General features: G+C 63.8%; 1 protein-coding gene across 7 annotated transcripts in view; it reads left to right on the forward strand.

The window, feature by feature from the left end:
- LMF1 (lipase maturation factor 1) overlaps positions 1 to 18,799 on the forward strand; it is a 66,375-nt gene extending 47,576 nt beyond the window's left edge. For 4 of the 7 annotated variants that reach the window (XM_037005636.2, XM_037005646.2, XM_037005647.2 and 1 more), the window contains 7 exons: positions 1,895 to 1,960; positions 6,945 to 7,112; positions 16,764 to 16,941; positions 17,167 to 17,320; positions 17,455 to 17,638; positions 17,923 to 18,035; positions 18,584 to 18,799. In XM_037005636.2, coding sequence (XP_036861531.2) covers positions 1,895 to 1,960; positions 6,945 to 7,112; positions 16,764 to 16,941; positions 17,167 to 17,320; positions 17,455 to 17,638; positions 17,923 to 18,035; positions 18,584 to 18,758 — 1,038 coding nt within the window. In that variant the 3' untranslated portion in view covers positions 18,759 to 18,799. The remainder of the gene's footprint in view (positions 1 to 1,894; positions 1,961 to 6,944; positions 7,113 to 16,763; positions 16,942 to 17,166; positions 17,321 to 17,454; positions 17,639 to 17,922; positions 18,036 to 18,583) is intronic. The other 3 variants (XM_037005639.2, XM_037005642.2, XM_037005641.2) reach the window with 3 other exon arrangements.
- The last annotated feature ends 2,813 nt before the right edge of the window (positions 18,800 to 21,612 follow it).

A 21,612-nucleotide genomic window follows, 5' to 3' on the forward strand; every position in this document is an offset into this window, starting at 1 on the left:
CAGGCCCGGAGCACACGCGGTGGTTCCAGCACCCGGAATGTTCCAGCATCTTGGCACGCTCCCCTCCAAGCAGACCAGCGGTCGTAGGGACAGCTGCGGGTCATTCGGCTCTCTCTGGCTCTGGCGCCGTCACTGGCCTGTCTGTGCCATTTTTTCAGAATTAATTTTGGGCTGAAAAAGGCTCAAAGAAGGCTTTGTTCCTCTGACACTTACTCTGGAAGAAAAAAATCCGTGGAAAATCTGACATCTGCATTGTAGGGAGAAATGAATAGATGGGGAGGAATATAATTATCCTCCGCTCCTGAAACATTTCAGATCCTTAAGTGTCTCATATCAGCTTAGAATTGAATGACATTTTAATTATTTTGTTTTTTCTTCCTTGCCTGGTGTGCGTCTCCGGAGAGCACCGTGCGGCCTCCAGGGAGGCAGGGAGCGCACTTGCTCTCAGGCAGCGCCTTGTGACCCTGGTGTCCGCCCACGGGCAGCATTTTCACCAGGAGTCGGGTCCCACCCCCCCCCTCAGCAGGACGTGCAGACCTGGCCGACAGGATGCCCCTGCCTGAAGCACCGCTCCACACGGTGCGGGGCGCGCGCCAGCAGGGGGCTCAGGGCAGGCTTCTGTGAGTAGGCGGCCTCTGCTCTCCAGGTCCATCCCCCGGGCCACGTGGGCCCCCTGGGCCCTGGCGCACAGCTCACTTCCTGCAGGGCACAGGCCGGGGCTGAGCGCTGACGGGGGCCCCTTCGCGCTGGGCTGCAGGGAGCTCTCTGCCCACAGTTGAGTGCTGCCGTCCTTTGAGACGTGCTTGCAAACCGCCCGGGGCACCTCGGGAACACTAGGGCTTTCTGTAGCACCCAAGTGGCGCCCAGCGTTCCGGCCCCACTGCCCTCCCACCGGCCCTCCAGGTGTGGCCATGCCAGCCTGGCCAGAGCTCAGTCACTCCCCCACTCGCTGGCCCTCAGCCCTCCTGTGGGCTCCGGTGCCAGCTGCCTGACACTGAGCTCTGCGGGATTTCCTGGGCCTCCCAGGGCATGGCCTTCGCCTGGGCCACCCTGCTGTACCCTCCCACCGCTGGACTCCCCAGCCCCAGCCCCTCCAGGCTGCCTTGGCCTCTCCCACACCCCGCTGGGCCCATCCAGTCAGTCCCTACCAGGTGGGCAGGTGTGTGCATGGCGGTGGGTGAAGCACCCGACTACAGGTAGTGTGGCCGCCAGGCCCCCGCCGTGGGAACGCTCCGAGCACCCCCCGGCCAGCTCTGTCCGTCTGTGTAGTTCTCACCTTCTGATTCTGCTGTTATGTGAAAGGCAGAAATTGGCACTGAAACTGTTTCCGGCCGCGTTCTTGGTGCCGGCAGAGCGGTTTGCTTTTGACTCACGGAGGATTCAGTGGGGCGCCAGTTCCCGGGGAAAGTGGTGCATGGCACCTGACCACACACAGCCTCAGCACTGTGGCCTGTGGGGCACCCCACACACATGTGCCTCCGATGCACCAGCCCTGGCACAGGGTGGCACCAGGCTGTGGGTGGTCATGGTTGAGCTGCGGTCTGGAGGTGTGGCGTCTGTCAAAGCAAACGGGATTGCGAGCAACCCATGCGTGTGGCGTAGCCAGGACGATGCCCTGGGTCTGAGAGCCAGTCCAAGGGTGGGAGGGGTTTCCTCTGACCCAGACGAGCAGCTCACTCCGGTCCTCAGAGAGCCCTGACACGCTTTTCTTGGGCTCTATTTAAACTTCACCTTTTACCTCATCTCAAGCCATGCCCCCCCAAAGTTCGCCCAGCCCTGGGCTCCCAGCTTGCTGCTGCCAGCTCACGGCTGGCTCTCTCTCTCTCTCTCTCTCTCTCTCTCTCTCTCTCTCTCTCTCTCTCTCTCTCTCTCCCTCCCTCCCTCCCCCCTGCAGGGCCTAATCAAGATCCGCGGGGACCAGTGCTGGCAGGACCTCACCTGTATGGACTTCCACTATGAGGTGCGCAGGCATGAGTGTGGGTAGCGGGGGCCACCCCTTCCTGCCCACAGTGTTTGCAGCCCACTGTGTGTGACGCCTCTCGCTGGGGCAGGGAGCTCGAGGTGGCGTGTGGTAGATCCCCCTGGCTGGGCAGGCCTAGTGTCCCTGGACACCGTTTATCCCTCCACAAGCCAGGCAGATACCTGACAGGGTCCGTCGCCAGGGCCCTGCTGCCCAGGACAGCAGTAAGCAGGGGAGCCTGGGGCCCCCCGCTACCTCCCAGGAGATCAGGTGGCCTCCCAGTATGGGTGTGGTCAAGGGAGGCTGTGTGCTGAATGCTGGCTGCTGTGTCCTGACCCTCTGGGTGAGCTGGCCAGGCCGCCTGTGGCCAGCACGTTCCATGGCCTGCACGCCTTTTCCAGCCACACCCATTTTACCGGGGCACAGCCGTGTGTAGGCGTGCCCAGGCTGTCCCCTGCACACACTGCCAGCACAGCAGGGCATCCCACCTCCGTTCCAGACCCCCAGCCCCGGGGGGGCTCCTCCTTTCAGTGTGACCCCGGGATGTGGTCTGCCCGCTGCTTTCTCCCATGATTGGATGGGGCTCCCTGAGTGCCCTAGATACAGGGGTCCCCTAGCCTGGGGATCATTCGGGCCTGGCTGACACTGCTGTGAAAGCTGACAATGTTGGCCCACAGAAGTGTCGGCAGAGTCATGACTTAACCTGTGTTGTCCACAGGCCACTTGTGCACTGAGGACCGCAGGGGGTCAGTGCTGGGCCTGGGGAGCACTGGGGCCTGGCTGGTTCGGGTTCAGCCCACGCCCTGGGGTCACCCAGAAGGCAAGCCCATGGAGGTGGGGTGTGCCATTTGCTGAGTCTGCTCTGATACCCAAACGGTCACTCTGCTCTCGTTCGGCATGTGCACAGCACACGTGCGTCCGAGCTTTACCGTCGACGCCGCACCTGTCTCCACCTTGAAGTGTGTCTCTCGTAGGCAGTGTGGGCGGGGTCCTGCTTCTGTATCCAGCCTCACAAACTCTACCTTCACGTGTGTGCTCAGATCGCCTGCCTCCAGGGTGGCCCGACCGTCACGGGGCCCCGCTCGCTCTCCCACCTACTTTTGTGCCGCTTCTCACCGTCTCTTGCCGCTCTGGGCCGAGGGCAGTGTTCTGGGGCTCCTCTCCATCTCCCTTCTGCCTTGTGCTGCCGCAGGGCTGCTGGCACGGATCTGCGGTCCACCCCTGCCTTTTGGGAGGCCGTCACCAAGGGGAGGGCCGGGCAGAGCTGCTCCTCTGCCTCCCTCCCCGGCCACCGGCTGCGGGCGTCGGCCTGCCTGTGCGTGGGCCGTATCCCGCGGGCTAGACGGCCGACTGTGCCCTAGAGGGATTCCCCTTACGGGAGAGGGAGCCTCCTGTACCCACCCGGAATGTGCCGTCACCGGGCCCCCCGGGCCCCCGGGCGCCCACCTGCCGCCGCTGCCCCCCAGCTCGCCCACTCGCATCACGTTCCTTGCAAACAGGTGGGCAGGGACGGACTCTCTCGGCTACTGGGTCCGAGTCTCTTTCCCCTTCGGTCCCCAGGGAGGTTTGGGGCAGATGTAGAGTTGTGGGTTTTTGTTTCAGGAAGGATGCTGCCGCACTGCCCTTGCTGGGAGCCGGGCTGTCCTCTGGGCCAGCTGGGCCCCCCAGGGAGCTGCTCTCGGCCCTGGCCCTGGGCTGCCCCCCTGGGACGTGCTCTTCTCGCTCCCCACTCCCAGTCGCTCACAGGGGCACGAGCACCCTCAGTGTGGCTCCTGCTCACAAGCAGCACCCACGCGACCTCCCAGGTGCCTGCCGTGTCCTCCTCGGGGGGCCCTCACTCCAACACCCCAGGCCTGTGCTTCCCGGTGCCTGCCGAGGGCCACCGCCTGCACACGTGGGAACACAGTCTGTCGGGTGTGAGCCCCTCCCCTTCCTGCCCAGCTGGGAGCGCCCAGCACACAGACACCCCCAGGCCCCCGGGATACCTCGGTGTACCCAGAAGCACCGCCCCAAAAACCAGACTGAAAAGCCCGCTTTGGGGCGGGATCCAGTGCTGGGCGAAGCCTGCTGCGTCGTGGGCCCCGCAAGGGGGAGGGCTGCGGCCAGGGGGCTTCCCCTGGAACAGGACATGGGTAGGGGGAGGACACGCCCCCTTTCCCACCAAAACCCCAACCTGGGATCTGTGGCCCCAAAGGGGAAAATGACTGAGAAACCATCTCTGTTCTCAGCTGGCTCACAGGGGGTGTGGCCAGCCCGAACTGAAGCTGCCGGGAGCCCCACCCGGCTAAGCCGCCCCATCAGCCGAGCCCTCCCGTCTGGGGCCCGGCGCCTGGGGTGGCCACACACACGCAGCACCCTGCCCAGAGGTGGCTCTGCTGCCGAGGGAGAAGCACCGGGCCTGGCCTTCATGCAGCCGCTCCTGTCGGATGAGAGTATTGCTCCCGCCAGGCCTTCCGTGGCCGTTTCCGCTCAGGCATTAGCTGCCCAGACAGCGAGCAGACCCGCCTCCCCCGCAGCGCTGCCCCCTCGCCTGACCTGGCTGCACATCCATGGCTCCCACGGGCAGGAGCCCCAGGCACAGACCGCAGAGACCTGCCCCCGAGACTGCTCGACACCGGCGAGCGCAGAGCCGTGGGCACAGGCGGTGAGGTGCCCCCAGGGGCCCCCGCACAGCAGCGGCCAGGCCGGCTTCCCAGGGCTCCTCGGGCGAGTGGCTGTGCCGGGGGTGGAGCAGGGAGCATTTCAGTGCAGAAAGCAGGGACATGCTCTGGACGCCGTACGACGAGGCGCAGTAAACGACGGCAGAGAGCTGGGCCCGCTCACTGAAACAGCCCGTGTGTCCGCGCCGCACAGACGCGAACTGGAGGGCTGGTGTTCCTTACCGCGGAGCGCCCCTGGGCAGAATGAAAGATGGAGCCAGACCTCCCCACGCAGCCGCTGCTGCAGCCACGGATTCCGGCGAGAACCGGCGAGGGACGCTGGAGCTGGGAGGTCTCGGCGAGCGGGTTTTTTTCACAGCCTCAGCAGCGAAGGGGCAGCTGTGTAGGGGCCGCGGCGGACGCCCCCAGCCAAGAGACCCACCGGGAAACCACCCATGCAGGACGCTCGGCCACCCTGGGCCCCTGGGAAGGGCACCTGCCCCCTCGGCGATCTTCTCACCAGAAGTGCCACAAGGAGCATCAGACCCCCATGGGGGACGCCTCACGGACGAGCCTGTGCCCCTCAAACCCGTGTCCTAATGCTCGGGGCAGGAGATGCGCTAAAGGCCACGTGACGGGACCTGCTTTGGTTAGAAAGACACCGCTCAGGCGCGGGAAGATGGCGGCCCATGGTGGCAGAGCACCTGGGGTCCCAGGCAGTGGCGAGAAGGAGCCACCCCTGGCGTCAGAAACCCTCAGGAGGCAGGCAGGGTGCTTTTCCTTTACTGTTTCTGTGACTTCCCTCACGTCAGTTGTGTCCGAACAAGAAGTTAGCATGAGGACTCTTCCCCAGGTGGGACACAGCCATCCTCTAGCAGCCAGTCCCCCTGAGGCCACCTCCGCCCCTGAGCTGGGGACAGCCAGGCCGTGGGGACTGCTGTTTTCCTGAGTTCCTCCCGCCAGCTCTTGTCCATCCCACCGCCCTGAGCATCCAGGCAGGAGGCCGTGCGTTCATCAGGTTGAAATCCTCAGCTCTTTTCCGAGTATTGGGCATCACCACCCGAGTCTGCTGCAGACCTGGAGAGGAAGCCAGCCCAGGCTAAGGGTCAGAATATCGGCCTGCAGTCAGGCAGGGCTGCGGACACTGCAGGCAGTGCGGGGCCGGGGAGCAGGTCCCCAGGGCCTGGGAGTTGGTCAGGGCCAGGGAGCACTTCCTTCTCTGGCTCTAACCTGTGACAGGTAAAGGTCACTTAGCACCAGAACCATTTCTGCTTTCCAGCACTACCCAAGGCCCACACAGTTGTCACACCCTTGTCCCCTTGTCCCCAGCCTTCCCCTCACAGGGACATCGTCGCACACAGCAGCCTGTGTCCCTGGGGTGCACGTGCCTGGAGAACATAAGTCCTGGGCGGGGCCATGCTTGGCAGCATGGGGAGTGGGGTCCTCAGTGGACCAGGGCCCCCGACCGGGCCAGGTCCCCCGACGTCTCTTCAGAGTTCCAGTTCTCAGGCTGGGGTGGGGTGGGGCTGCGGGGGCCACATACCTGCCCGGGACGCAGCCCTCTGTGCAAGTGGGCAGGTGAGCCCATATGTCCATCTGTGCAGGTGGTGTGGATCTGTGAGGGGGATCTGTGTGGCGATGCCACAACCCTTCGCCAGGCCGCATGTCCAAGCCAGCCCCATGGATGGGAACATACCGCAGCCCACATGATGTCCCCACAGCCAGCCCGCTCTGAGTGTGGACAGCCACGGGCCTTCTGTGTGGCCTGCTGCAGCCTCGGCTGCTGCTGGGAACCCGGGGGACAGCCCCAGTGGCCGGAGGCGCGAGGCCTGTCAGCTTGGTCCAGGGCAGCCAGCCCACGGCTGAGTCAATACACAGGCCTCCTGGAACGGGACATGCCGCGCCCGCCCACCCTCACACGTGTGGAGGCCGTTCCCAGGAACACACACGCGGGGCCAGGACCCCGCTCCCCAACTGTCCTCTGAGCGGAAACCCACCACGTGTGAGCCACCGCCTGCACCATGGGCTCCCCCGCCCCAGTGCCTGTACCTTCCCCGGGACTCTGGCCGTGGCCTCTCCTGGCGTCTGAGCTCCTGTGCCACAGGGACGGTTGGCGCACCCTGAAGGGGTCATTGTGAGAATTACAGGAAGCCCTCGAGGAGGAGGATGCCAAGACATGGCCCCAGCACCCCGTCCCGGCGACTCAAATCATGGCAGCATGTGAGCTGCCTCCCCCACTGCACCCCTCCGGCCAGAATGGTCCCCACCAGTGCCTCCTGGGCAGCAGGGGTGGGAAAGCCTGGGAGTGGGGTCCGGGCATGGCTCACGGCCCTTCCCGTCCATAGACGCAGCCGGTGCCCAACCCCATGGCCTACTTCTTGCACCACTGCCCATGGTGGGTGCATCGCTTTGAGACGCTCAGCAACCACATCCTGGAGCTCCTGGTGCCCTTCCTCATTTTCCTCGGGCGGCGGATGCGCATCCTGCATGGAGCCTTGCAGCTCCTGTTCCAGGTGAGCCCACAGCCACGTGCCCACGACCCTGTCCCCAGGGGCATGGGCTTCTGCCTGGCCAGGGCCAGGTCTAGCCTCCCACGGGCACACTCCTCCAAGCGGGGCTGGGGCAGCATGTCGAGTGCTCAGCCTGCTGCTCTGCCACCCACCTGCCACAAGCTTCCCGACTCTGGTCTCCACAAAACCAGGCTGCATGCTCGGGGGGAAATGAGCAACTGCTTGTCCATTCCCAAGAAAAGCACTGCTGGGGTTCAGACATCTGTGTAATGTGTTTACCAAGATGCACAGAACTTAGAAGTCCGGATGGATGTGCCCCAGGGCACCCCACACCCTGTCCAGATGGAGAGGCCCCTCTCTGGTCGGTCCCCTACACTCTGGGCAGGTTCTGGCTGCTCCAGGCCCACTGTGGCCAGAGCAGAGAGATCAGCAGCGGCACGAGTCATCTGTGGGGCTGGTGCAGGCCAGCCGTGCCCCTTGATTACTGTGTGTCCCAAGGGGCGAGTGCCCTCCCGCCGGCCTATCCACCCCCCGTCGAAGGGCGTTTGCAGCACACCTGCTGTCGCCCTTGCTAACAGCTTCTGTGGACACGCTTTCACGGGGGGCGTCTGCCCTTGTAGGGCTCCAGTCGCCTCTGCGTCCTCACTAGTGTTTGCTGGTGTTTCCCGGTGGCCATTCTGGTGGGGAGAGGAAGCCTCTGCGTGTGGTTCCCTGACGGCGGACAGTGTCGGGCCTGGGAGCGAGCCAGTGTCTCTGGAGATTTGTCCCTCCAGTGGTTTGTGCCCCTTTAGTGCCTTCAGCAGACGTGATACCCACATGCCCATGTTTCATGGCCCCTTGGCCGGCCACATGAGTTCCTAGGAGCTGTGTCTCTGTGGACGACACTGTAAATGGGGTTTCTTCTTTGTGTTAACTGGAATGCCTCCTTGCGGCCCTCTCGTGGCCATTGCTGCTGTGCACTGGCCAGTCTGCCCGTCTGTCTGCAGACCCCACGTGAGCGGCGGTCCTCCCCACTGCCGGGCCTGTGAGCGATGCGGCAGGTGGCTGGAGGGCCCCGACTTCAGGGAGGTGCTTGCAGTGCCTGAAGCCTCACGGTGCTGGCTGTGGGTTGTCTGCTTTTTGCAGCCACATTTATTAGGTTCTCTTCTTTGGTTTACTGGGAAGTTTTGTGTTTTCCTTTGGGTGTTTTCAGTCACAAATAGATGTCAAAGTTTGGCAAACGTTTTTCTCCCCAGTTGTGAGATTGCGCTTTTTCTTAATTCGGTGACTTGCATGAGCACTGCTGATGCCAACCCCCTTTTACATTCCTACGATGAACCCAGCCACGCTGTGTTTTCTAGCCCGGGTCTGGGTGTGACCTGCTAGTTTGGTCTGCACCATGCGTGGTCGCCATGAGATGTGTCTGCCGTGTCCGTCCTGCCTGGCCCTGCCTGGTCCTGCTTGGGCCGTGCCATCCCCCTCAGCACATCGGGGTCAGCCCCCATCTCTGGAGGAGGTCAGAGTTCACGGTGCTCCCGTGCCTGACACCCGCCTTGAGAGGCTTTGGTGACAGACTCAGCGCCTTCTGTGGCTGCTGGATGTCCAGGTTTCCCTTTCTTCTGGGGGCAGTTTTAGTAGCAAACATTTTCCTGGGAATTTGTTCATCTGTTTTCAAATTTATTGGCCAAAATAAAGGCATGCTCTTCTCTTGTGTTCGCAGAGCCTGGGTGGGGACCTTCTCTTCCCGGCCTGTGCTCTTGCGACAGCGGAGAGCACGGTCTCCCCCAGACTGGGGTGACACCTCTCCCTTCTAAGTACCAGAGCGCAATCTCAGCTGGAAAAGGCGGATGTATTTCCGCATCTTTGTGTTTTCTTCTTGTCCTTTTAGTTCTGAGGTTCCCCCCGTTGTTCCCCTCTCCCGATTGGAAGAGGATGTGGTCTGCTCTCACCCGACGCCTGCTCAGCCGACCAGCTGGGCACTGAGGGTGGCCCATCTTTGCCACCACGGTGGGCAGAGGCCTTCCCACGCTCCCCACCACCATCCCACACCCGCCCTCGCCACCCCTATTTTCGCTCTATTTTGTTTTTAATTAACAGACTTTTTTAGACTAGTTTTAGAGAAAAACTGAGCAGAAAGTAAAGAGGGTTCCCACATACTCCCCTACACACCTTCATATGCACAAACACACATGCACATACACATGTGCACACTACACATACATGCATACATATGTGCACACACCACGCACATATATGCAACCCACATGCACAAATGTGCACGCACATACATATGTGCACATGCATGCACATGCACACATACACATGCACACATATACATGCACACATGCACACATGCAGTTTCACCATCGTGAACTTCTTGCATTAGTAATGCATTTATTGCAACCGATGAGCCAATGTCGACAGTTTATTATTAACAAAGCCCACAGTTTACATTAGGTGTCGCACATTGTGTGGGTTTGGACAAACGTACCATGGCACACACCCACCACTAGTGTCATGTAGAGCAGTCCCAGTGCCCTAAAAACCCTCTGTGCCTGCAGTTCACCCCCTGCTCCCTGCTAGCCGCTCAGCCTTCACAGTCCCCATGGCTGTGCCTTTTCCAGGTCATGGAGTGGGGTCCTCCAGGTGTGGCCTTGCAGACCGGCTCCCTCACTTAGTCCTGGGCATTTGGGGTTCCTCTTGTCTTTTCATTGCTAGTCCAATGACATTCCATCATCTGGACACCACAGTTGATCTAGAAAGTGTCTGGACTTGGCTAGAGGGCAGAACCTTGGCTGGCCAATGACCCCTGCCCCCACAGCCCCCGCTGGGAGACACCCCCAGGGGGCATGGGCACTCTGCACCTGGCCTGCCCCACTCACACTTCAGCCCAGTGTCCCGTGGTCTCAAGCTATGAGACGGCTCTGGACAGAGGCTTGAACACCCTTGCTAGTGTCCACCAGTGTGGGCGCCAACCCACGCTGGGCCTTCTTCCAGCTCCGAGGATGCCCCGCTGGGGGCCGCTACCTTCCCCTCCCAGTGGAGCACGTGGGCCCCGTTCGCAAGGCAGCCCAGAGGATCCCATATGGCACACAGCCCCAGCAGGACTATGGCTCTCCTCGGACTTCGTGGCACTACCTCGGGGCCACAGGCCACTCGTCAGCTGCTGCTTCAGCTGCTTTTACAGACCTCAGGCCCCTGGGCCCTGTCACAGCTGCAGATTTGACCGGGCCTGTGGGGATCCTTCTGGCTGCACTGGCCACCTTCCGCCTATTCTTCCTCCAAAGAATCCGGAGGCCAGCTTCGACGAGTACTCACGAAGAGCGAATTGTCACGGTACTTGAAGGAAGGTGGAGCTGCTAGTGCGGGTGGGGAGGGTTCAGCGCCTTGAACGCTGGGTCTGGGGTGACAGCCACTCCAGCTATTGAAGCAGCAGCTTTGAAATGCCTTGTTTATTCACGGAGCACTTGGCACAAGCCTCGTGGGCTCCTGAGTGAAGACTAGCGAACAGCTCGCCTGGCAATGGCCCAGGGCACCAGCACCTCCCCTGCGGAGGCGACACAGACGTAGGGGCTCAGGGCTCAGGACTCGGTGGCCCCTAACGGCTCCAGCCACCCAACGGGTCCTAACCGTGCAGGCTGTGGAGGCGGTGGTGGTGCAGGGACACTGAGCAGGGGGGCCAGAGCTGGGCCACAAAGGGCCTTGCCACCAGCCCGTGGTTCCGGGTGTCCTGGAAGACCAGCCCACACCCTCGCCATCTGACCCCGGCCCGGGCGTGTCCTTGGGAGGTGGGGGGACCCAGCGCTGTGGCTCTTCCTGAGGCTGGTCTGCTGCGTCTTCTGGGGCCGGGGCCAGCACAAGAGGACACGCGGCCTGCCAGTCCAGCTGCCATGCGTGCAGCCCCCATGCAGGCAGCGTGGGCTCCCAGGCATGGAGGCCGAGGGGCCGCAGCACCAGCCAAGCCTGCCAGCCACCTTGGGGAGTGACCTGGTGTGGGGACAGCCCCTGGGGCTGCGGCTTGTCCTGACAGGGCCGCGCTTCACCTCTGTTCCTGCAGCCCCAGGGGACATCTCTAGTTCTGTTTGTTCCAGTCACTCCTTCGGGAGAGGGTTAAGGATGTGAACACACTCATCTCCTCCCACACTCAGTTTACACAGCTGTTCCGGAAGGTTCTTCAAGGCCATGGGTCCATTGTCCACTTGGAGAGGTACACGTGGAAGTGACAGGAGAGCCACGCCCCAGCCTGGGACCCCCACCCAGATGTGGCCTGAGGGAGGGCCCTGGGTAGCGACTGCCACTTCTGCCCAGGGGCCAGCCAGACACCCCATTCTGGTGTGGGAGCAGGTTGGCACGGGGCCCCATCTGCTGCCCGGTCCTGCTCCTTCTGGCCTCCGTGTCGTTGGCTGAGGTCAGGGCCATGTCACCGTGGGGACCATCACCAGGGCCATAGGTGCAGAGAGCTGTCCCCCCGCCCTACGCAGCTTCCCAGAGCAGGGGTCCCAGGATGAGTGGCCCCGCCCCAGGCTCCCACGGCAGGAAGTCCCCCACCAGGCTGGACATGAGAGCCCAGCAGGGGCATCCAGAGCCCACCCTGGAGCAGGCATGTGGCCCCTCCCAGGTCTCACAGCACATCCTGCTGCCCAGGGCGCAGCACAGGGGCCGCAGACCCCAGGTCGGGCCCCCGTGGCCTGCACGGTGCACTGGGGTGCGGTTCAGTCTCTGCCCCCAGAGTAAACACAAAGGGACCACGTGTTCGACTCATTTCACTCTGAGAAGAGGCCACAGGAATGCTAAGAAAGACAAGATCCCCTAGTGCGCTGGGGTTATGTGCTCAATGTCAAATTCCATTTTTCTTATTAAGAAAATAGCCATCCAGATGACTGGTGGGAGGCCAGGAGAGGGGCTGGGCCTCTGAGTGGGCGTCTCTGAGTCCTCAGGGCTCCCACTGCGTCACTAGAAACAGAGTTTTGTCCCCAAAGCTCTGCTCTGTTGAACCCCAGTCCCCCTGGCAGGCCCCCAGTCGGGCTCATCTGGCCTGGTGGGGGGCAGGGCCTTGGAAGTATGCCTGTGACGGGCCCCACCCACGTCCACTGAGGCAGAAACCCAGGGAACAGGCGCCACTCAGAAGTCACTTTGGGCCGCGTGGCCAGTGGCGGCCTTTCGGCTGTGCTCGCGGCTCTCACACAGGTGGGGATGTTGCCCCGAGCATCCTGGAACCTTCTGCTGGTGGGCATGTGGACTGGCCCCACCGCCACCTGCTGCAGAGGGCGTGACCCTCACGCGGCCAGAGCGGCCACAGAGCCTCGGGGCCCAGAGAGTCCTCATGGGCTTTTCTGTTTTAAAAGACAAGTCTGCGATTTGGGAAAGAAAAGAGGGAAGGACAGGGCGCCCTGCGCCTGGCCCCGCGTTGCTCAGACAGTTTCACTCGCTGTTACGATCTCTGAGTGCTTCACTCCGCAACCACAGCCCCTGGACGTGCATATCTGTTAGACTGTTGGTGACCCTAAAGGGGTGGGAAAGGTGTCTTGAAGGTTCACTGCTCATCTGCGGACATTTCTGACCTTCTGCACTGCCGCCCGGACCTGGTCCTTGCCCTCTGTCGTGGAGCCTCGGGGAGGCGGCAGTGTCCCTGCACCCACGGGGCCCAGCCTGGCAGCTCCCAGCGGGAATGATGCCGCGTCCGCAGCGGGGCCAGCAGGACCCGGCCCAGCCTTCTTTGAGTGGCCCCCACCTCCCGGTCCTTCTCTCTCCATCCCAGTCTTCTGTGGGTGACTCTCCCCAGATCTCCCTCTGTCCTGGTGGTCAGCGGGCTGACTGGGTGGGCCTTCTGGGCTATTCTTTGTGCTTGTCTCGCAGTGATGCCTTCTCTATTCTGAAGATTTGTTTTTCACCAGATCAGAGCTTTGGGACATGACCCCTGCCACCACCCTGCCCCTCAGGAACTTGAGTCCCGGGGCATCAGAGCAGCACCCGGTGCCCGCCGTCCCCCAGGGGCTGCTGGGGCAGCTTCGTCCCGCCTGTTGCTCACATTCCCTGGCCTTCCTCTGCCGGGCCAGTCTGCAGCCCACCCAGTAAACGCTCCGCCTCATCTAGTGCCTTCTGAGGTCTCAGACTGAGCACCTTGTCCTCTGAGTCTCCCAGCTCACTGGCAGTGGCCATCCAGCATTCCTCCCTGACTGGCCTCGGACTGTGCCCCGCCTCCGCCCCGTCCCAGGAGCCTGTTTCTGTCTCTGAGCTACAGCTCAGACATCCTGCTGACTCGTGTACCCATCAGGTCTGGACTGGGTGCCGGCCACCGCAATGTGCTGTTGGGTGCCTGGGTGTTGATTCTCTCCTGACAGGCGGTTCATCTATTTGCAAATCAGTTTCGTCATCCTGACACTTGTTTTCAAGCCCTTCTGGCAGGTCCAAAACTTCTGGTGGGGCTTGGTTAGCCCATGTGTAGGGCCGGGCAGCGCCGGCTTCCCACCAGTCTCTCCTGCCCGAGTTTGTCAGAACATGAGAGTCTCCCAGACCCGCTTGAGGTAGGCCTTGCTCAGCTATCGCGGCACGCTGCCTGGACTCGGGGGGCTCCCGTGCCTGCATGGTGGGCGCTGGCTGGCTTTGAGCTCTGCCTCCCTGGGGTCGGGCCCCGCAGTGCTCACAGCCATGTGGGCGGGCAGGTGCCTGTCTGTTCTGTCACACACCCAGCTGCGGGGTTGACCAGTACCACCCCCTGCACCCAGCCCGAAGCGGCCATTGTCACTGGGCTTCGACCTTGGAAGCCCAGGCAGCCCAGGCTGGTGTGGACGTGGGCCGGGGCTCACCCTGCTGCTGGGGGTGAAGGGGGTGTCGGGGCCTGCCAGCTCACTGGGTGGCCTTGGGAAGCGGAGGGGCTCTGCTCAGTGGAAGCGCTCCCCTGGAGTGTGGCCGGAAGCTCTCAGGCAGGCAGGGACGTGCAAGGACCTGAAGGGCACCTGGCCGGGCCATCTCTGGGGCTGTTCTCTCGGTCCTTGTCCTCCGTGGGGCCACACTGTGCGGGCCTTTTCCCTCCGGGAGCCAGGCTGAGGCTGCACCTGGACGTCCTTTCAGGCACTCCTGTTGCTATCCCGTCCTATGCAGATGGACTGGACAGCCTGAGGGCTGGGCAGGGGCCTCACTGTCTGGGCACATAAGCTAAGGCCGACCCCACAAGGAGGGGAGGCTCCAGGCCAGTCGGGAGCATGTGGGGACCCTGACTGGGCCACAGGTGGTGCCACAGTCCCAGTGACAGCTGCCCTGTCCGGGAAACCAGGCCCTGGGGACCAGCACAGGCCGAGGTGCTGGCAGGACAGACCGCTGGCCTAGGGCTTCGGTGGCATCACAGACAGTGACGAGTAAGAAGCATTGGTGTCGGGCCGAGGACCAGGGAAACCAGCTTTCTACGCTGACAGAGGGGGAGCCGTGAGTCCCCAGTGTCGCGTCACACTCCGTGCGAGTCCATCGTGACCCACAAACGGGCAGGTCCATCGGAGCCCAGCTCCTCCTGCCAGGCCCTCGCTAGGCTGGCCCCCGCGACCTTGAGCTCTGTGACCCACAGCCCAGCTCTAGCGCGAGTCAGACGCTAAGGGGCTGGGGCGTCCACGGTGGAGGCGAGGCAGACCTGTGACTCCGGCCCCCCCTTGGGGGGGTGACACAGCCCGCAGCCATGGTGCCTGTGCAAGGCCACTGTGGGACCGGCCAGGCACTGTCTGCACCTACTTGCCAAGCAACAGCCCAGATGAGGCACTGCTCCGGGGATGCGCGGGTGCCTGTCAGCCCACCTGCCCGTCCCGCCGCCTGCGCCAGGCAGCTGCCCCTCTCCCTCTCGCCCGAGGTGATCTCACGTGCTCGTGGTGGGGTCTGTCTGCCCCTGTTTCTCCTGTCCCTCCCGGTGCGTATCTGTCTGTCCCCTCTCTCAGCCCAGCGGCCCTGCTGCGCAGCCCTGTCTGTATTTCCCTCCGCCTCACAAGTGCACTGCCAGCCTCCCAGCGGCTCCGGCTCCCACTCCGTGTTCCCTCTGCTGAGGGACGTGAACACCACCGCTGCACCACTGTGCACCTGCGGGACCCCAGCATCCTGCGGCCCCTGCCTGTTCCCTCCGCAGCCCCAGGTCACCGCAGAACTCTGCCCCTCCCCTGGCGGGCCCTGGGCCAGCTGAGTCCCTGTGAGAATGCCCACCTCACAGCAGACATGAAGGGCAAAAGCAAAGTGCCCCCGAGGTCCACGAGACGTCTGGATCCTGACAGCCTCAGAGTAGGCAGAGGTCTTCTTGGAGTGCTTAAAGCACTGACCATGAGACCTTTAAAAAGCCATAGCCTAGACTTCACAAAAATGCAAGACTCACCTCCCAGAGATGCTGGCAGAAAATAGCAGCATGTGTGTGTTTCTGACGAAGGTCTTGGATCTAAAAGCCTGTAACAGCCCCACAGCTCAGGAAGTGGTGCTGCCACTTTGGCCAGGAAGACACCGGGGCAAAAGCGTCGTGGAGAGGCTGCGGGCCGCCAGCTCGCCGGGGCCCGCACATCGCTGCCGACCAGGAGCGCTGGTCGTCCGGCAGGCTGGGCTGGCCCTCGGAGCACCCCGGCACCCGCATGGCACGCCGGTGCAGCCAGGCCTCCCAGCAGCCAGGGGGGTTCCCCAGCTGCACCCTACACCCTGACACACAGGCAATGGCCCGTGGCCTCCCAGCCTGTCCTCCTGCCGTGGCCGTTCGGAATCCCCCTCACCTCATGTGTCCACCGCCTGCAGGGGACCCAGAGCCCCCGCAAGAAGCTCCTGCCCACGGCCTGGGGTGGGGCATGAGCCCCGGATCCCGCCCTCCCCTCAGGGGAGGGCCACCCACTCCTGGTTGCCCACTGGCACCTGATGACAGGAGGGTGAACGACTTACAAAACTGTTACCGTTTCCTGCATGTGGTTCTGAGCTGGCCGAGGACCCTGCACATAACCACATGGGACCACTCAAGGCCTCTGAGAAGGGATGGCAGCTGCCCAGCAGACAGCCCTGGGCCACCATGGCCCCCCAGTGAGGCCCAGGGGTCAGCCTTTGCGTGGTCACTCAGGGACGTGTCTCAGGCTCCACTGGGCGTAGAGGACAGGGCAGGCTGGCACAGGCAGGGACAGATTCCCCAGACCCCACTGTCCGGGAGCCCTCCCGCATGGCCGGGCCAAGGGCCATGAAGCCAAGCGAGGTGGCGTCAGTCAGGTTCCCAGACACCCCCACTTCTGGTGGCAAAGCCCCTCCCCAGTGAGGGGCTCGCTGCAGGACCCAGGGGCTTGTTGTTCATGCAGCTGCTCTGGACCTATACTGATCAACCACGACAGTGGCCACAGATGCATATGTGGAATCAAACAGCAAATCCGATCTCACACCTGTGGGTCAGGATCCGGGCGACCTCCAGATGGGGCTCAGAGGCCAGAGTCAGGGTGAGGCAGGCCCCCACTGGAGGCTCTGGGGAGAACCCGGCCCAGGTGCTCCCAGGGCCCAGGCCACCGCCTGCTGCCTGTACCCCAGCCTCCCACCTGCGCTTCTGGGAAGGGCCAGTGCAGGCCCGGCCCTGGGTGCGGGATTGCGCAGCAGGCCCACGCATGCGGCGGCTGGAGAGGGCCGGCCGGGCGGACTGTGCCGCGGACGGCGCGTCCCCGCTCAGCCCCCGTCGGCGGCTTGTCCCCCCAGGCAGTCCTCATAGTCAGTGGGAACCTGAGCTTCCTGAACTGGCTGACCATGGTGCCCAGCCTCGCCTGCTTCGATGATGCCACCGTGAGCTTCCTGTTTCCCTCTGGGCCTGGCGGCCTCAAGGACCAGGTCCTGAAGATGCAGGAGGAGGAAGCCCAGGGGGCCCAGCTGAGACACGGTGGGTGGACCCCCGAGGGCACAGACAGCCCTCTCCCCCGGACCCCCGGCTGCTCCCACCTCCCGAGGGCAGCAGCGCGACTCAGTTTCCACCTCCACCTGGGAAGGTGTCGCTGCCTCGGGGAGAAGGGAGCTGTGGACAGGGGCCCCTCTCCAGCTGCCAGCTGCCCGGCAGAGAGGCAGGCAGGGCGTGGGATGCAGGGGACTCACCACCGCCCCTCCCCAGGCTGCATGGCACGGCGCGCAGTCCACCTGGCACTGGGCGTCCTGGTCGCCTGGCTCAGCGTCCCCGTGGTGCTCAACCTGCTGAGCCCCCAGCAGGTCATGAACGTCTCCTTCAACCCCCTCAGGATCGTCAACACATACGGGGCCTTCGGGAGGTATGCTGCCCACTGGGAGGCAGGGTAGAGAGGCACCCCCTCACCCCAGGGCAGCCGCCCCGTCTGCTCGAGCGCAGCAGGGCGCTGAGGCTCGGCCGCTGTGGTGGGCGGAGCCCTGACTCGGCCCCCCTCAGCGTCACCAGGGAGCGTGTGGAGGTCATCCTTCAGGGCACGGCCAGCCCCAACGCCAGCGCGCCGGGCACCGTGTGGGAGGACTACGAGTTCAAGTGCAAGCCCGGCGACCCGTGGCGGAGGCCCTGCCTCATCTCCCCCTACCACCACCGCCTGGACTGGCTCATGTGGTCTGCGGCTCTCCAGGTGGGTCCTGGGTGCACGAAGGCTCCGGTCACCCCAGGGTCCCTGAGGCCTCAGTTGGGAGGCAGCTGACCCAGCCACACGGACGCCCCGTGCTGGGCCACGCACCCTGGCGAGCAGGCATCAGACTGTGTGCGTCTGCACAGCAGGGTCCCCAGAGGCGGGGCACCTGCCGTGCTCAAGCCTGACCAGGGGAGGGGGGGAGGCTGGGAGCAGAGAGCATGCCCCCCACAGGCCCTAGGCGGCGCTGAGGGTGGGGCCCACAGTCCAGCCCTTCTCCCTCCCAGACCTACGAACATAACGAGTGGGTCATCCACCTGGCAGGCCGGCTCCTGGCCAACGATGCCCAGATTCTGTCCCTGTTGGCCCTCAACCCTTTTGAGGGCAGGGACCCCCCCAGGTGAGACCCCCTCCCAGAAAAGACCCCTGCCAACTGCAGCTTCCGCCGGCTCTCAGGGCTGCTCCCCCAGGTGCAGGAGTCTGCTGGGGGCTGTGCCGTGACCCCCTGAGAACATGCCAGGGTGCGAAGGCCCACGGGCCCTCAGGCCATGCCTTCCCCAGGCGCTGCTCACCTACTGACAGGAATTGGGCGGGGGCTCCTGGCGGGGGGCGGGGGTAGGCGTCCGGAGAGCCAGGCCTAGCCTTCAGTTCCATGGGCTCCGGAAGCCCCCCGGCAGAGCCCCCTGCCGCCCTCACCCAGGACCAGACGTGGTCCCTGCAGGCTCTCCCTTTCAGGGCCAGGGCCTGGTGTGAGGGGTTCCCCAGGGGCCCCACATGGGCTCCTCAGCCTCCCCAGGCAGCTGCTCCCTCCAAGCAGCCAGCACGGACCCGAACCCGCAGCAGCTGCGGCACGGCAGGCAGAGGGCTGGCCCCCGAGGGATGAGGTCCCCCACAGCTGCGCTCCCTGGTTGGGGGCTCGGGGCTGACGGCCGGCTGTCCACCACGCAGGTGGGTCCGAGGGGAACACTACAGGTACAAGTTCAGCCGGCCGGGGGGCAGGCATGCCGCCGAGGGTAAGTGGTGGATCCGGAAGAGGATCGGCCCCTACTTCCCACCACTCCGCCTCCGGGACCTGAAGCCCTACTTCCGGGCGCAGGAGTGGCATTACCCGGAGCCCGAGTAGAAACTGCCCAGGACCCCTGAAATAAAGCTGCTCTGAGCAAGGCCGGCCTCCTCCCCAGCCCCGCCCTGCGCCCTGCACCTGGAGAAGCCCACCCAAGCAGGGCCCCTGGGGCTGCACTGCGCCCCCCACCCCCGTTTCCCCAGCGGCCCCTGGCCCCGGTTTGGGCTGGGGCCACCGGCACCTGCGGAGCCAAGGTCGCGGGCTCCCTGCCTCTGCTCTCCACAGCCCCGTGTTGTGCCCCCTCCTGGGAAGGGCCTGGGTGGGATGAGGCCTCCCTGCCTTGGAACCTGCACACGCCCCCACACGCCCTGCTTTCCTCCCCAGGACCAGTGCCCAAGGTGTGGACAGAAGCCCTTTGTCCCTCCTTGTGAGGACCACCCCCACAGGGCCCTGAGTTTGTGACCATGTCCCCCAGTCTCACGCCGTGTGGGCGGGGAGGGGAGGTGGGCAAGCGACCACAGCGGTGACCTGGGGCCTGGTCACCACAGAATCTGCGGTGACCCTCTGCGTCCTGCTGCAGTGAGAACCAGGCTGTGGGCCAGAGCCTTCTGCCTCCTGTTCTGGGGGGGCAGTGCTCCCTTCTCCCCCAGCCTGGCAGGAGCAGCCCCCGAGCCCGATCGTCCAGGGCACCCGGCCACACTGTGGAGGGTCCCAGCGGGTATGAGGGGTTCAGGCAGGAGGCCAAGCTGAGGTGGCCACAGTGCCCTTCTGTGTAAAGCCCCCAGCCTGGGGGCCCACCGGCCCAGGTGCCAACAGGGACGCCGTGTTCCTGCCCACAAGGAAACAGGCAGCCTGTGTCTGTCGCAGGACAGACAGGGCCTCAGACAAGGAGCCCGGAGCCGGCAAGTCTGCCCGGCAGCCATGTGGAGCTGACCGCCTGCCCACCGTGGCTGGGCAGCCCCGGCTTGGGGGCTGTCCTGGGGACTCTGCTGATGGGCAGACGCCAGGATGGGCAGGGGGCCTACGGAGGCGCTATGCCTCGGCTCGGGGTGGCGCTCCATACCCACTGCCCAGAACCACAGGCAGCCACTCCACCGGACCGTGTCAGGTGTGCCAGGAGCCAGGGTGGGACTGTCCACAGCCCTGCTCCGCACCCTGGGCTTGCCGCCTCCCAGGACCAGCACCCCAGACTGTGGGCGCCTCTCGGGGCCTTGGTTCAGCCATTCCCCCAAGTCTCCCGGGTCCCCCCAGACAGTCATAGGAGGCCATGCGTGTGCCTATGGGCACAGCAGGACTGGAGCCAGTGGCAGAAGTGGCCCTCGGGGGCCCTACGCCCATACATCCTCAGGACAGACATCTGCCCAGCAGGCCATCACTGGGGACCCCAGGCCCAGGCTCTCAGGGTGCCGTGGCTGGAGTGAGGCTCATGACCTCACCCTCCACCCCCAGAGCCTGCCCTGAGGCTGGCACCCTCTCATCCAGGAGTCTAGGCAGAAGCCCTTCTCCCCCCGGAACTCTCCCACAGCCCCTGCCTCCCTGAGTGTGACCATGGGGTCCCCGCCTGCCCCAGTGTCCTCTGCTCCCCCACCCGCACCCTCTGGCCGCCTACCCTGCCTACCCCAGACCCCCCAGCTGCCCACAATCGCTGTCCCCCAGTGTCAGGTGCACCCTGTGGGGTCTCAGGCAGGATGAATCACAGAGGGGTCCCGTAGGTGAGGGACCAAGCCCCCCACAGTAGGAAACAGGTACCATGCCAAATGGAACAGGCTCCGCATGACACCCAAGTCTGTGTGAACTGAGCTTCTGCAGCCCAAGGGCATGTCTGAGGCCAGCAGGGGCTCCCAAATGCCAGGACCATTGCCCACTCACAGGGTGGGACCTGGCCCTGGGCAGGGACATCCCCAAAGGGAAGGACATATCATTCACTGAGGATTTTCGCTCAATGACACGACACATTTTCGGCACCTGCTGAGTCCAAGCACATGTGCCTCTCAGCCGCTCCAGGTGGAGGCCTTCTGGGAGTGTCCTCGCATCCTGGGGTGGTGCCTCTGTCCCCCAGGCAGGTTCTGGCAGCACAGAGCACCTCCAGCCTGCTGCTTGCAGGAGGGGCAGAAGCTCAGACCCCAACGGTGCCAAATCAGGGACCATCACCATCATGAGTGGCCCCTGAGGATGAGGCTTGCTCATGGCCATGGCCCCCTTCTGCACCCCTGGTGCACCAGCTCGGCCACCCAGCCGACCCCCTGCCCCGCTCTCAGATGGATGGGCTTTTGTGGTCATTATCTCCCTTCCCAGGTTCCCATTCTTCTTGGGCTGTAAACTTCATTTCCACCCCCGTCCTGACTGCTGGGAATACGGCAAAGGCCCCGGCATCCTGTGGGCTCTGTGGGCACCGTGGGCCTCCTGGGACCCACGCTCCAGAAGCGCTGACTTCCCCTTAACCCCTCAGAGAGGGGGTCAGTCTCCAGATGAATGGATGTGGGGGCTGTCCCCCATTTGTTCTGAGTTTTATCACATGTTTGCCACTACCAGCACCCCTCACCCCACAGCTCCAGCACCGCGGGGGCTGGCGATGCCCCTTTCGGAAGTGAACCCAAAGCAGCCACTTGGGTCCCCCTGTGCTGACAGGCTCGCCTGCTCAGCAGCACGATGCCCTCCCCGCGCGCCCCCTGGTGGCCCCCCTGCCCCGTGTCCACACACTGTAAACTCGACGTGGGACCTTCTGCCCAGGCGTCCAGAGACGTCCCGCGAGGGGGCAGTCGCAGATCAGCAAGTCGGCCTCTCAACTCCTGAAGTAATTAATAAAATTGACAAACTTCTAGCTCAACTGACAGAGAAAAAAAATGTGCAAATAACTAAAATTTTTTAAAGGAGGGGCTGACTACCGACCTTCCCGGGACGAAAAGGATTATAA

This window comes from Manis javanica, chromosome 10, assembly GCF_040802235.1.
Source record: "Manis javanica isolate MJ-LG chromosome 10, MJ_LKY, whole genome shotgun sequence".
NCBI classification, from domain to species: domain Eukaryota; kingdom Metazoa; phylum Chordata; class Mammalia; order Pholidota; family Manidae; genus Manis; species Manis javanica.